General features: G+C 38.3%; 1 protein-coding gene across 9 annotated transcripts in view; it reads left to right on the plus strand.

The window, feature by feature from the left end:
• Positions 1 to 16,662, plus strand: part of lmo7a (LIM domain 7a) — a 68,797-nt gene that overhangs the window by 21,497 nt on the left and 30,638 nt on the right. For all 9 annotated transcript variants that reach the window (XM_086090900.1, XM_086090891.1, XM_086090895.1 and 6 more), the window contains exons 5-7: positions 3,590 to 3,696; positions 15,672 to 15,702; positions 16,124 to 16,237. In XM_086090900.1, coding sequence (XP_085947026.1) covers positions 3,590 to 3,696; positions 15,672 to 15,702; positions 16,124 to 16,237 — 252 coding nt within the window. The remainder of the gene's footprint in view (positions 1 to 3,589; positions 3,697 to 15,671; positions 15,703 to 16,123; positions 16,238 to 16,662) is intronic.

Consider the following 16,662-nt stretch of genomic DNA (forward strand, 5'->3'; position numbering starts at 1 on the left):
GTGAGCTGGGGGTTGTCCCAAGTTTACACCTGTCAATCACAGTATTAAAAGTTAATCAAAGGTATTAGAATTGTGTGTACGGGCCCAAAATGTGCTGTTTTAAGCGAGTGTTGTACAACGGTGCCTTGATTTATGAGTGACCCAAGTTATGAGTTTTACGATATACGAGCCATCGCGCTGCCTAATTAAATATTGAGCCCTTACTTTGACGATGCATTTTTGGGATCTCCTAAAAAGTGATGATTTTGGAAGTACGAGGATTCCGCGAGACGGCAGTTACAGTTGTTTGCTGTCAAACTCTACTTCGTGTGTGTTTCTGGGTCTGGATTATGCTGCCCCCTGGTGGCAAAGGCACACACATTCGAAGGAACACAATGTGTACCGGGACAGATTTTCCCACCCCACCAAAATTACAATATATATATATATTTTTTTAAACCATATACATGAAGAAATACATAGAAAATAATCATACTAAAATAAAATAAATAATATTATATTACAATAATAATATATTGACACATTTTTATTGTCACTTGTTAATTCTCTCCAGTCACTTGATGGCAATTTGCGTCCCGGCTTTGACTGTCTGCTGTTCAAGTGTCATTAGGACTGAACCCTAAATTGCCTTGTATAATAAAAAGTGCTCTCAATTGCCTTACCATGTTAAAACAAATAGGTAAACAAATATATTGGTAATTAATTGAGATACATTGTTAAATCCTTGACAACAGGCTACTTTTGTTTTCTGTCTATGATCAAAGAGGATCTTTTTGCACTCCTCTCACACCCCAGGAATCAAACCTGCGACATATTTGCGCTGGGGCGCTGTTTGCGCAATCATGTCAGTCAGTCTGTCAGGCAACATTCTGGAGATGAGCCGAAGAAGGCGAGGTGGAAAAACACCTTAATTAGTCTGCGCATGTGAACTATTTTTTAGATTAAGCACAGGTAGTAAACCTGCGGCCCGTGGGCCACACATCAGTATTCATCAGGCTGTGCAAATTTAATAAGAAATAAAAATAATCTATATATGTCAAAAATAAACACACTCTTTCTCTGGACATGGGATTATTACATGCCACACTTTGTTGCAGCCTGCATTGGTCAGCGCCATTCAAATGTTATTTTTCTATGTGCAATGTGATTGGCTGGTGAGCAATCCAGGTTTTACCCTACCTCTCGCCCAAAATCCGTATGGATAGGCTCAAGTTCACCTGTGACCCTTATGAGGACATGCACTATAGAAAAATGAATGAATGGTGAGCTAATGCAAGACATTTAGTCCAATTTTTTTTTGTATATCGTCCCCCACTCCTGTGATAAAACCAACATTCACTGCAGGACATTTGTATTTGATCAGTTTCCTTTAATTTTACATATTAATGACTGGGTAAGATAATTATTACAAAGACATAATGGTTGTGTAATTGGCCTGTGGGCAGCCACAGTGGTTTATGGAGCCAGCATGTTTGGGCCTTTTTAAATATAGAATCTACCCAGCAATTACACCAGACCATGATGATGTCATCCACGTCCTCACTTGGAACTCACTTTTGCTCTGTGAGAACTGCACAATGTTCAATCTTGTTGTCCTGAAGCAGGAGTTAAGAACGTTCAGAGAGCCGACCAAAAATATTGTTTAAACTAGTGCCATCACTACCGAATTTTTGGGATTGATTAATCTATCAATTATTCAAACGATTAATCGACTAATCAGATTAATTTAATTTTGCATCAAAATGTAATACAAAAGCATTTTTTTCCCTGATTACTATTTATTAACCAGTGATTGGTGTTTATTACTTAAAATAAAAAATAGAGGGATTGATGTTGTACTATGTTGCCGGTTCGGTCATTGTATTTTGATCAAACACAGAAGATAATCAGTTTGTCGATATGATGAAATCAGAGGATTTGGACAATTTGAAATTACCAAATGGCTCCAAACGATTACTTGATTATTAAAATAGTTGTTGATTAATTAGAATATAGATACGTTTTATTATTATTCACAAACCTGTTGAAAACACTGACAAAAAGAGCTTGTTGCAACTTGGCCCTGGTTGATCTCTTATACTCTGCTGCCACCTGAGGCCCGTTTTTGTAATAAATACCATTGCTTAATGCATTCTTTTCAGTTCAGAGGCTGCATCAAAGCATTCTGTATGCTCTAGCATAAAAAATGACAACATAAAAACATATTTATATGTTTTTGGGTTTTGAATGAGTTCATTAATAAGTAGATTCATAGATTTGTAGTTGTATTTTCTCATATTTTATGTGTATTTATATATTTTTTAAATTATGTACTGTTGTGTAAAGATTTTTTTTGACCAAAAAATAATTCAGATCATCCAACCCACTACAAATTAAATAAAAATAGACTGATCAAGTAAATAACAATATATTTAAATATGGTCGTGGGTTCGAATTCCAGGTCAATCCTTTGTGAATTTTGCATGTTATCCCAGTGTGTGCACTGTGCATACTCCAGTTTCCTCCCACATTCCTAAAGCATGCATGCTAGGTTAATTGAACACTCTTAATTGCCCATAGGTGTGATTGTGAGTGGGTTGTTTGTCTCTGTGTGCCCTGCAATTAGCTGGCGACCAGTTCAGGGCATACCCCTTCTACCACCTGAAGACAGCTGGGATAGGCTACAGCACGCAAGTGGATATGTGGATAATTGTTAGGATTAATGTACATAAATGTACCCCATAGTTTCTCTTTTAAGTATTGTGTAGCATTTATTCTGTGAAAGGGAGTATGACTCATGCTCCTCCATCTTCAAAAACAAGAACTGTGCAAGATGACGACTGGAATATTTAGCGATTGAACTTTTGAAGCTTTGAGTGCTGAAGAAAATCATGTCTAAATTATTATCCGTGACTGCTTTGAAGTTGCTGTTGTGTCTACCCCTCCCCTTTAGAACATCAACTGCTATATAACTAGTGAAAATCCAATAAAAGAGAGGGAGCGGCGAAGTGTGGCCAGAGCGGAAAAGAGACTGTAATCTGGGTACACTCTTGAAATCTCTTGTCTTCCTTCTTATATATGTTGTCTATTAATTGTTCTAGGTTGGCTGAACGTAACAATAATTTATAGTAATTGTCCCCAAAATTAATCAAGACCATCATGTACGAAATATCACAGTGGCATTAGGTGAGTTTCTATTACCTCACGTCTCCTAGCAACCATCTCCAAAATAAGCCGCTGCCCCTCAGATTCCACAGATGGGGTGTGAGGAGGAGGAGACCAAACACAAAGCATGCGATATCGCACTTCCTCATTTTCGCACTTGGAGCCACACTCGAGCCCTGCCCACAGGTGGCGTTGCTGCTGTCAGTCAGCTCCTGTCACACGCTGCCACCCCTCCCTTCACTGCACTGCATGTTTGTTATGCACACACTCACTCACACACACAAACATGCTCCTCCCTGCCTGCCTGCCTGCCTGTGCGATATGAACTTTGGAAGCAATGAGTCGCAGGCTGCGTCGCCAGAAAATTCTTGAGTGATTACTTTTTGTGTGTGTGTGTGTGTGGTGGACAGCCCTCATCTGTGCGCTCTTGTTCTCATCCAACCAGGACAACATTAACGTCTTCCTCAAGGCCTGCCTGAAGCTCGGACTCAAGGAGGCGCAGCTCTTTCACCCCGGAGACCTCCAGGACTTGTCGTCAAGAGTCACAGTCAAGTGAGTGAGCTAACTTCTGCTCGGATGCTTTATTTTTGTATCGTGTATGAATGAGACGTTGAATGTACTGTACTGTAGTTCCACGTTGTTGCATGTTAGTCATTACGACTGGCGTCATTGCCCTTTGCCTGTTGGCAGAATAGCTTTAAAAGTACTTTACCAATTTCTGCAAAAATCATCACAGGAAGAACCCGTTGAATTTTTGAACAGATCCAGAAATTATTTTTCACTGTTGTTTAAAATGTTATTATTTTGTTTCGTTATTTCATTTAGTGGCGCTGTTGATGTTGTGCTTCGGTAATAGGATTATGCAAAAACAACCTATTCAATTTCCTTTAGACATTATTGAGGGATGGGGCATGGGCTTAGGAAGAGCTCATATGATTTTGATGCAGAACTGGATAAAAGTGCTGATCCAAATGAGTTTCTCTGCTGTTGTTAAAATAGTTTGTATTTTTCAGTATATATATTTTTCACTATTGTGAAAATTGCAGGATTTTGGGTAAAATGTAATTTTATTTTATTTTTATTTTTTTATTGAGGGGATGATGAGAATGGGCTCAGGAAGAAGCCTACAATGTTGGTGTATATATATGTTGTGTGTGTGTATATATATATATATATATATATATATATATATATATATATATATATATTGTCCTTAATAATTATTATTAATTTGGTGCTTTACTCATGAAATATTGTGTTTTGGATTGAAAAGAAAAAATATACAGTTATACTTTGGACATGTGTTTATTTATTGAATATTGGCATCAATATTACATGCAAATTATTAACCCTGAAAGACCACATTAATATTTGATGTGGCAGTGCCAGGAATAATTTTTCATATTTTTAATAATGCAAGTTGTGCTTTTTTCCCCTTAACATTTTCCTTAATTCCAAAGATTGTTTGACCTTGATCCGAATTGTACTGCTCAGGAAATTTTCTCTACACTTATTGTGACTTCAAAACAAATATCAATATTGATTTCTGATCGAAAAGAACGTAATTGATAATGACGAAAACAGGCGTATGCTGCAGGTGTGTTATCTACTTTATGAATGTGCACAATTTGGTGCTGATCCAAACTGAGGTTGTTTTGCCTCGGCGGAGTGCCGTGCTTGTTTGACATGTATTTTCATGTTGAAACTATGTGTTTTCGATTAAGTATGATTCATTAATGCAGTCTCTGGCATGTTTTGATCCCATCACTCTCTTTGGGTGTAGGCTATAGTCAGTTGAGAGGAGTGAAACTAAGGCCTTCGCCTGATCGGTACAGTACGGTAATATAGCAAGTGGATGACATTTCAACACAGTTTGTTGTAGTTTCGGTAGTGTGGCCAGCAGAGCGGCATGTCGAACAACCTGTTCACTTTTTGCACTCAGGTGAGTTTGCAGGAGGGAGCCGACTAGGTAAGGCATGCTTTCGAGGGGTGTACGGGACAGGTGCAAGCAAGCAGTAACATTTTGACATGCTTGACGATGCAGTAGATAGAACTGGGCTAATGCTAGCAGGCAGGGGTTGGAGGATTATTAATTATGGTTAATTGGGGTGGGAGAATGAAAAAATGGGTTGTTCCATTATGGCTAGTAAATCACACCCCTAATTATGACTTTTCCAACCCCCCAAAAATGTACCTCTTAATTAAAAATTATTTCATATACAACACTGGTATACATGTGTATAAAAATAAAAAAAGTTTAGTTTTAGAGTATAAAAATACCCGCGACCTTGTGGCTTTGGTACGTTGTAACAGTGTTCCTTCTGTCAGGCATTTGTCACTGAACTCCTTGCCCCAAGAACTTTCCTGCAATCCATTTTTCTTCCCATCATCCACTCTTGGCTGGATTAGCCATGCTTGGTTTATGCCCAAAGTGATGTTGAAAGACATAGAGATCAACTGTACGTACGCTAAACAAACAAATCTGCCACGTTATCGTGACACACCTGCCAAGCTAACAACGATGCCCTATGATACAAAATGATATCAGTGCGTCAAACACTTTCTTTATGGTGCATTGGAATGAGTCATAAACCGGCCGTTTATCTTCTTGGCCACTTCCTCCATTGCACTTTTGTTTCATATCTTTCTTACTTTGGAAATATGTTAACAATACTGTACATCATAGGTATTGTTTTATGTGGGGGTGGGGGTATTGACATTGGACTATTTTAACGTTGTATTCTATAAACTCCATGTTGGAAGAGTTAGCTTACAGTATTTACTCTGATGGCAGATTGGGGATATTAATTAAGCATCTTTATTTAAATCTAGGAAAATATGATTACTATTATAGTAATAAAAATGTGTTTATAAAAATGAATGCCTTACCCCTAATAGATGCTTATACTTTCAGTATATTATACTGTTATTTTTCAATCATCATTTTTGCTTTTAGGAAGAAAAAAAAAGTGATGTATTTAACCATATTATTAAGAAAAAAATACAAAGTAAAAAACTGTATGTTAAATATATTTTAAAAAAAATATATATATATATATATAACAATAATAATAATAATTACATTTAATGAATACAGTCTTCCCCCATAAATATGTTTAGTATTTTAATCAAGCATGATTTATTTGTCGGGAAAAAAATAAAAGCCCTATCCCCGAAAGATGCTTGCTGTACTGTATATTGTAATGCATATTATTTTGACCAAGCTAATTTATCTCCTTATTATTATTTAATATTGCTCCTTGTCCCCTCTCCAATTTATTACAACATCTCCACCAGCCTTATACGAGGGGAACCAGTCGTATATACGCTGCATTAACACCACTGGACTATCGCACTTGTTATGCAGTTCTCTTTACCACCATGTGAGAAAAGGGGAGAGCAGGTGGAAGCCCCGTCCTATTATTAGACTATCCGGAGGGTTGGTTTGACAAGCAAGATTGTCAAGCTTGATTGGAATGAATGGTATCGTAGCTTTAAATAGCGTCCTCTCATCCCCCCACTGCATTCTGCAATGTGTACAGGGGTGCCCTTACACCTAAGTCTGTTTTTAAAGTGTGTTTTATTCAGAAAAGAGACACGAATAGCAGGTCTTTGCATTTTGAAGGGAAATCATTCAAAAGTGTGGGTATAAATTTGTGTCGGTCATGTTACCCATTACAGGAATTTCTGAGTTGAGATTGTGTAACTAATAAAACAGCAGGCGGTAACAGTGGGAGGAGATAATGTCAAGTGTCTTCATTTCACTTGATCAGAGCATGGCAAGAGAAAGTGGTCTCCAGCAGCTGTCTTTGCTGTGTTGTGTGTCCAAACTCTTCCTCCCCCACGGAGCCATTGTAACCTGTGCTATTCTCAGCCTGAAGTTCCCTTTCACACGGCAAAGTTCCTCTAAAGCACTGGTATGATAACTGGAACTGATACAATGTGTTCCAAAGCTCTATATAATGGTGCCTTGAGATATAAGCCCTCGTTCAACCGATTTTTCGCTTTGACATGCAAGCACAGACTTGTGATATGAGTGTTTTATGGTATAATTGAACGCAGCTCAACATACTTCAAAATAAGCAGCAGTTATGGGACTAGTGAACAATTCATCAAAAAAAGAAGATTCAAGTTGCTTAATACCACTCCCAGTTGACGTTTACCGTCTCACTAAACAAAACAGAGAATTACGCCTTGTGTATTTAAAACAGTGAAACTACTGCCCCAAGAAAGGCCCCGCTAGCTTAATACTAACGCTAATTAGCGACTACGTTGTGGTGATTTACTGTATGTTTTTAGTACAATATTATAGAGTGCTAGTTTTCCTCATAAAAGTAATGATTTTAAATTTGGCAGCACTGTGGCCTCACACTAACCAAAACTTCCAATGTATTAATTTTTTTAGTGCATAAAATGCATGTACTCTACACTCTGCTGTATATTTTGTGTTGCACACCACAATGTGCGGAAACAGTTTTGCACCACTAAAGCTGAGAGTGGGTACAGTGCCTTGCTCAAGGGCACCTCGGCAGTAGCCAGCAAGGCAGCTAGCATTTCTCCAACAACTCGTTGCTATGTATGTGTATGTATAAATGTATACTGTATATGCATGCTCGGGCTACTGCCCCCCACACCCCCCCCCCACACACACATCTTGTTGCCTAATATTGAGTAGCAAGTACATAGCCGTTTTTAATGTTACTAGCTTGTAACTACCGGTAATAGTTTGTAGCTTGTACCAGCTTAAGCTACTTGCTTGTGGTTAGTGACTTGTATCATGTTTAACTTACGATATAATAGCTTTTAGTTTGAACTAGCAAGCTAAGCTAGCTTTATCTTGTAGTTTCCAAGTAGGGATTTAACAACATGAAAAAACTTGCAGTATTGTATAAAAATTCACAATACTGTAAATAATAAAATAATAATAGTAATCATGATAATAATAATAACAATACTAATTAAATGCACAGTGCTGTGTTCAGTTGAAGAGGGCTAAAAGTCATGGTTTTTTTTACGGAGATGTTATTTGATGATATTTGCTGGTATGACTGATTTATGGGAGAGACAACCGCCTCAGTGGCCAAAACATTCCTAATTAAAATTAGACTGCACTAATATAAACAACCTACCACAGGGTGCTAGAACTGCACAAATGGAATACAACATTGCTTTTTTAACAGATGTGCTGCTTTTAATATTTATATTATTTTATAGCAATTTTAATATCGCAATATTGCCGTTACTGTTACATCCCTACTTCCAAGCTAAAAGTGGTTTGTAGCTACAAAAGAGTTGTTTGCTCCATCAGTGGGAGTTGTTAGTAGCTTGTGTTGGTTTGGTTAGGTGCTTGTCGCTTACAGTAGTGTGCTGCATTCTAACTGGTAGGGCGTAGTTTCAAGAGTGATACATGCTTTAAGTTCCAGTCACTCTGTTTCAGTTATTGCATAATAATCCTTTATACTGTAGTTTGTTTTTAAAACTCCACTTAACAGGCATGTCACCGTCACAATTTTGTAGATTTTATATTTTTTCACAAATCTATACTTTTGGTCAGTCCACATATGTGGGTATTATTGACAAAATATTGACCAATCTAAGTGTTGAAAATATCTTGCAGTCTTTGTTGATGCTTGACCAAATGTGACGTATTTGGGCTCTTCTAAAAAGTGGTGAATTTGGAGGTACGAATAATTCACCTGACGTCAGCGTTATGTAATGATAATATTCAAAATATGTGGATTCACCTTTAATGGATACCTTGTCCCACCTTCATTTGAATAAATAGCTACCAACAACTATTAGCACAGGAACAAATACAGAAAAGCATAACAAAGCCACATAGGAAGTAAAAAGTAAGAAGTGTTTGAACCCTCATCCAAAATATTTAGAGAATTTCAATGTTGCTCGACTGGTTTCCGTCTAAACGGGATGTGTTGCGACTACCTTGTTTATGGGCTACTTTGAAATATTACAAGACTGCAGACCTGGATATTGTTTGTAAAAAAGATTGTTCTGATGAACTTGTAACATGCGTATGAAATTGTGCCTTGTTGCGGCAACCATAAAAGTATAATCAGACGTGTGTGTCTGACCTTTGAGCTTTGTGGTGATTCTATTGCTTCATGCTTGTGCAAGCTGCTCTCTGATAGAAGAACTGTTATCAGTGACGTCAAGTACAGACAATATACAAAATGTCATATAGCAATAGCGGGTGTTGTGGCAGGGATGCCAGAGATAAGAAGTGCATTTTGTTCTGTACCTTAAAAGATGACATTTGACCAGGCCTGATTCATCACACTGGAGGTTGTGATTCACCACCGTCTTAACGCCAAATCTGTCCCTCTTTTTTTCTTCTATTCGGCTGACAGGGAAATTAAAGTCTTCCAGATGAATCATGGAAACTATTTCACTTCACCACGGAACTACAGCCTGGGGAGCAGCCTTTAGAAGAGTGTAGCTTCTACTAGCTTGTAGTTTGTGCTACATGGTATTACAAGCTAATATTTGATAGCTTTAGTAGTTTTCAACTAGCAATAATGATACTACCTTTTAACTTTTGCTAACTTAGAGCTTACTAGCTAGTTACATATAGTTAGTAGCTAGTAGCTTGCATTATTGTAGCTGACTAAATACCAGTTAGTTGCTGCTACCTTATTTCATATGAATTGTGCCACTTCTTAACCTTGCTCTGCAAGCTGAATTCTCACAGTATTTGTGAGTTAACTCCTGAGAATACATCTTGTAACAAGCTCGCTGATTTTCACTCAGACCAATCACAAAGCGGCATTATGTTTGGGGGCGGGGATATGCAGCTGTGACGAAACCAGGAAACGCAGATGCGGGGGAAACAACCTAACATGGACGAATGGACGCTGCAATTAATTCTGTTCTCGCTGAATTACTCACCGTTTCCTTGTTCAATATTGAACAGCGGGATTTACTTCGTGCATTTTTATCTGGGAAAGATGTCCGTGCTTGTTTTATCATCCAATCAGCTCGAAGTTTTGTACAGGATGTCCCGCCTTTCCCGAGCAAATCACCTTGGCGCAGTCCCCGATTGATATTGTGGGGAATTCCCTTGAGTGAATCATAATATCAATCTGGCTATTGCCAGGTTAGCCACTTCAACTAGTAGCTTGTAATTAGGTGCTGCTTGCGCTAAACTGTAGCTAGCTTGTACTAGATTGAAACCTCGTCTCGTAGTTTGTAAATAGTAGCTTGTAATTTACTAGCTAATGGTATCCCATTTCTCAAGTATAAAAATATGATTTTTTTGTTTTGCCCCAAAAAACAAACGCACACCATCCAAAATCAAATGGGAGTACTATACATAGGTCCAAGGGGAAAAAACTAAGAAATCAGCAAATTGTATAGACCAGGAGTCACCAACCTTTTTTAAACTCTGCCAGTGTTTCCATTTCCAAGTGATCACTTCCATTACAGCATTCCTAGAAAATCACAATGTCCCAACACTGACAAGCTATTTTTAGAGTACCACTTTGGTGAACCCTGGTAAAGATGCTTACCTGTTCTTTTTGTACCTAGGCTAACATTTTTGCTACCCACCATGAATTAAAGCGCGTGGGTGCCATAATATCGATATCAGTTATCACATTGTAGTGCACTTCCAAGCATCATGGGAAACATTAGTTAGTGAAGTCCATTTATTGTCAACAAAACACAGCAAATTTTTGTTTGTTTGGTGGCTTCTGTCCAACAGCTGAGCACTGAGTGCAGTAATAATAAATCGGATTATTTATTTATTTATGTATTTATTTAACCCTATTCTGTGCATTATTATCAGAAATGTTGCCTTGGATGCCTTTAGACCTTGCAGGGGTACCCATTGAAATGCCCCTTTGATGGCAAACATGCGCTTGACAAAGCACTGAGCGCTTACACTTTCCGTTGAAGGTTATATGAATGGGCAGATACGGTATGCAAAAACGATGTAGATACAAACGTGTCCTTTCCTATGTGAATGCAAAGGAAAGGACAAGAGTGATCTGTGTGCGTGTGTGTGTGTGGCAACTTTATCTTCTTTCCTACATAGCATGACTTGGACGTGCGGCAGTGGCCTTGGTGATGGTGAAGGTGGTTTTATTCGTGGTTTAACACCAGACCTCATTCACTCCCTCTTTTTACACTTGCTGACACAAAGCGATGCCTGGCACGGGTGCCTCCTCTGTTCAAGTGTTGGATTGTATTGCGTGTGTGCACGCGCACGTGCTTGGGTGTGAGAGAGCGTGTGTCTGTGTGTACGCTGCTGTGTCTGCCCCTGTGCTTGTGTGAAATCTAACGAAAGAGCACTCATCAGACTAGTGAGATTTCAGATGAGGTGTTGAATGAATGCAGAAGTGCAAAGTGCTATCATGTCTTAATGTATGTACGCGTCAGCGACAGAACTGGACACAATATTCGCTGTGTAGTCGATGTGGACTATACAAAGTGGCAGTATTTACTCCTATTTTATATATCATTGCTGTCAGGCAAAGTCCCTCCGACCTCCAGAATGACAATTCTCAGGAAGTATATGAACAAAAAATGTCATCTTATTTGAGTTTCTCACGCTAAGCTATCAAATACCAGTGCTCATTCACATCAACACAATAGCGCCCCAACATTATGATCAATCACTAGTTGTAAACAAATCGATAAATTATCAAGGTCAGCAAACTGGTCGCCCCCAAGGAACACACGAGTAGTCCTCGGGTCTTTTCTAAACAAAAATAGCTCATCAGTGATTTTTGGGGATATTGTAAAAGTGATCATTTGAAAATGTAAACCTGGCAGAGATTTGTAGAACTGAAGTGTTGCATATTGATATTTACATTTTTCCTAATAATCATTAACATGATCATGTTATTAATAATCATATAAAATAATAATGTTATTAAAGGTAATTTCCGCAAATTTGTGTATATCAAACTGGTAGCCCTTCACATTAATCATTAATCAGTATACCTAAGAAGTAGTGGTCAGTTTCAAAAAGGGGCTGATGTACTGCTCTTCTGTTGTTATTAGTTAATACCTTGTAATAGAAGTATTAGTAGTTTCTACTTACTTGTTGCTTACTACTAGCTTTTACTGTAAATAGTAGCTTGTATTAGTTACTAGCTTAAGCAAAAACACCAGTAGTTGTTTGTACTATGTACGACTAGCTTTTGCTGTAAATAGTAGCTTGTACTAGCTACTAGCTTAAGCAAAAACACCAGTAGTTGTTTGTACTAGCTTGTAGCTTATGTACTACTAGCTTTTACTGTTAATAGTGGCTTATACTAGCTACTACCTTAAGCAAAAACACCAGTAGTTGTTTGTACTATGTACTACTAGCTTTTACTGTCATAAGTAGCTTGTACTAGCTATTAGCTTAAGTAAAAAAAAAACCAGTAGTTGTTTGTACTAGCTTGTAGCTTATGTACTACTAGCTTTTACTGTAAATAGTAGCTTATACTAGCTACTAGCTTAAGAAAAAAACACCACCATACTAAAATCATGTGCCAAAAAATGTTGTTGCAAAAAAACATTTAGGCTGAAAAATAAAACAATATTAATGTCTTTGTGTTCCAGATACTAATAGCTCACACACTTTGGAGATACTGTAGGCTTTGTATTGGTCCATAAACATAGGTCTAACAAATATTTTACATATTAACTTATCCACGAACCATAGCTCTCAAAATTGCACTTTTCAGTTGGACTGTCATGAATGTAGAATGGGGCACTATTTTATTGCCACCTGTACATATGCTAACATTTTGTTGAGCACTGTCTCTGCGTCATTTGTGTGTTTGAATGAAAAGTTTGCACAAGTGAAGGGATGAGCATGTGTGGAGCTGCAGGGCTTCCTGTGGGAGCTGCCACTAAGACTTTGCAAACATTTGCTTTCACTTCTACAAAAAAAAATAAAAAATCCCATGCACACTTATGCAAGATATAATATAATAGAATACTGTAGAATAGAAAAGTAATCACACAGACTACAATGCTGGGTCACACAGACTTTCAGATTATTGTAAAACAAACACCCTCAGGCTTTGGATCCACTGAAATTGTTCTTTAGAGACCCTTTATTTTTGTCTTGTCCATTGAAAAATTACTACCACCAGACCTTATTAGAAGAAGCAGCATGCAGTACTGCAGTTCCGAATAAGTATTTCATGGCTGCATGCATTTGTAAGATTAGTATACTGAAAATAAGTGGGTGTGAAATGACTGTTTGGGGAGTTCAGCTGTTTCTCCTCATGAAAAATTTGCTGTGCAGTATGCTCTCTAAAATTGCAGCTGAAGATACTCTGAAGAACTAGTGGTCGATCTCAATATTGAGGCTGATCCCAACATTGACTCAGAAGAGGAGCTTCTTTTTGGAACGTAACACCCCTTTATCAGCAGAAAACCCACCTACTTGCGATTTTGTGTGATGTGGTAAAAAAAAATTAATAAAAAGATTCAGAGGGCATATTATGTTGAATTTTTATGATGACATCACCACACGTTTGAGGAGGTGCTTGTAGAAGCTGAGGAGGAAGTTCGTTTTTAAGGCTCTTATTTTTGTAACACATTACTAGAAGTACAGAATTGAAGAGTGGGCGGTGTTGACATGACTATATGGAACAAACAAAGGAGAGACGAGCAAGAGATGTGTGATTTGCCATAGGCTGTTTCCTGTTCTCTATAGTGCTGCACTGTAAAGTACAGCAATGGTTATAGATTTTCAGAAGTTTAGAACCTACGAATAAGGATTATAGTTTGTGCCTTATTTGTGATCTAAACTTTTATCACAAATTATATCACCTTTGTGGGCTGGAGGTCGTCAATTATTGGAAGAAATTCACCAATTGCAGCCTGGCTTGTTCCTCATCCCAAGTTGAATGCATGTGTTTATATTGGTATATGAGTGATATGTCACTTTTGTCCGAAAACACCAGCCATAAAGAAAACACAATTTTGCCATTTTTACTTCATCAACCCGTTGTTATGCTCATAATAGCAGAATATGGCCGAAGCCTGGGTTTGGTCATGTGACGTTACACATATAGCAGACTAGTAATCCAAAGGAAAAAGAAACAAAAGTTATTATGAAGTATTATATCGGTGATACTGACCTTGTATTTCTTAGTGTCCGATTGATAGCAAATGTTGCAGTATCGCACACCATTATCACTAACCACTTGAGCCTAAGTTTATTGCCAAGAATGTGCGCAACAACAACAAGGAATGTGTGTAGTTCCAGCTCCAACATTTATTATCAAATTCATTCACGTCATTATTGCTGTTTAATCAACTGGCTGTCCTTGTTTTAAGCCACACCCACACCCTAGCAGGTGTATCAGTCAGGCTGCATGCAAGGAAGGCATGAAAGCGGTTGAGGGCACGTGTGGCTATTGCGTTTGCGCGTGACGGCACAAATTCATGAGTGTACATTTACAGTATCTCACCACTGGTGCACTGTGTGGGCCATTATCACTGTTTATGGGCCTCTCTGAGTAGACAACACACAGGCGATTGTGACTGTCACACAAGTAGACAACTACAAATGCGATGTAAAATATTAAAACATAGCTCGTAACATTCTACCTATTAGGTACAGTAGCTAGCTCAAAGCTAATGTAGCAGTCTACATCCGTACACAGTGCCCTGGCCAAGAGTCCTGACACGCCAACGGGAATGAGATCAGAGACAGGAAGCAGAATCCTGCTTCACAAGTGACAAACATGTCATCAACCAGTTTTGGATAGCTAGAAGCTATGCATCTTCCCGCTGTGCTCCTTTCTGACAAATCACACAAAGACAGGAAGTGGGAACCTGTTTCACAAGTGACAAGCATATGTCAGCTAGCCAGTTTGCGGCTATTACGGGAAGCTAACATAGCATACTCTTGTTTGTTTATGTCAAACAACACAGACAGTACAAGCCAGTTCCACAAGTGACACCTCAAAGCTAGCGGCAGCTAGCTAGCTAGTGGCCAATGTGAGAAGCTAACGTAGCAGGTACATCTTAATCAATGCTGTGCATTGTCAGCACAAACAGAAGGACTCAAATACACTACACCAGTCACAGAAGATTACCTCAAAGTCCTAATTGGTTCACAAAAAAATAGTTAGCCTGATATACAGTACAGGCCAAAAGTTTGGACACTCATGCAATACATTTGCTAGCAAGTTTATGCCCAGTTATGTGATTAATTTTGTAACGTCAGGGCCTAACAAATAAATTAGTGCTTTCCAATGAATCCCAACGTGATGGTATTTTCAGGAACGTGCATGTGTGTGTACGTGTGTGTGTGCGTGCGTGTGTGATGTTGTCTCAGCCTTTTGTGTTATCGTGTGAAGGGCGGGCAGTGTAGACTGGCCTGTGCTCTCACTTTCTAGCTCTTTCAATGCTACTATTTTATTGTCCACTCACTCCCACCCACAAACACGGACACACAAACACACATATACACAGACGCACACACTCACACATACATGCATGTAGACACACACAGTGACCTCTGTTTTCTATTTTTGTTTTTTTTACTCTAACAGGGACGAAGAGACCGACCGGAGGCTTAAAAATGTGAGTTGGGATTAGTTTGTTAGAGACAATGCACTTTAGGTCATCCTCACCATAATAATAATTTAAAATGTATTTCCTTTCATTTATTTATCACATAGGTTGTTGTTTTTTTAAACCTGCTTAAAACAATATGCTAAGTAGTTATTTAAAAATCCTCACGGTTAAATATTTGTGTTGTGTTTTTTAACACATGCCAGAGGTCAATACAAAAAGATTTGTGAGCATGAATTGGTCCCTTGGCCAAGTACCTACTGTATGTACATTTAGTAACCTGTAGTAGTTAACTTTAACTACTGGATCTTCTCTTGTTTCTTGCTAAAATCAACTAGTCAGCCAGCGTACTGTTCACTTAGTAGATCAGTAAGGTGTGAACACACTACAAAACCTCAGCTATTTCATGTCATGTGTTTGTATTCTACAGGTGCTGATCACACTTTACTGGCTTGGTAGACGAGCTCAGAGTGAGCATTCCTATGATGGACCTTACCTGAATTTCAAAGCATTTGAGGGATTACTTGGAACAGCACTTCACAAGGTAACACACTCCACGTCAGTATATTAAAACAAACACTTAATATTATATGAGTATTATTGCAATCCCCTTTTCACAGCCACTGTACATTGCATTCCTGTAGGCTCCTTCAGTGTATACAGGACAACATGGCATACATGCTGCATGGGGGAGTCCAAGCTAAAGGCTATGTTAAGTCATACAGTATATGACCACACGGCTTCACTAAGTTATTGAAGTCTTACCACCTTGCTCACTCTCGTCAACATGTGACTTAACTGGTTTGAGCACATTTTGTGCATGCAACAGTAATACTGTAATGCTCCTCAAACTGGGATTGGCTGCATTGCCTTTGCAAGTGTGGAATGCCTGTTTGATTGTAAATTAACTTCTTTAACCGTGTTCAACAGCCATTTTACTACATTTTTGTTTTGTTTAGTGGTCACCAA

This window comes from Leptonotus elevatus, chromosome 12, assembly GCF_054856555.1.
Source record: "Leptonotus elevatus isolate MCC_2025b chromosome 12, RoL_Lele_1.0, whole genome shotgun sequence".
Lineage (NCBI taxonomy): Eukaryota > Metazoa > Chordata > Actinopteri > Syngnathiformes > Syngnathidae > Leptonotus > Leptonotus elevatus.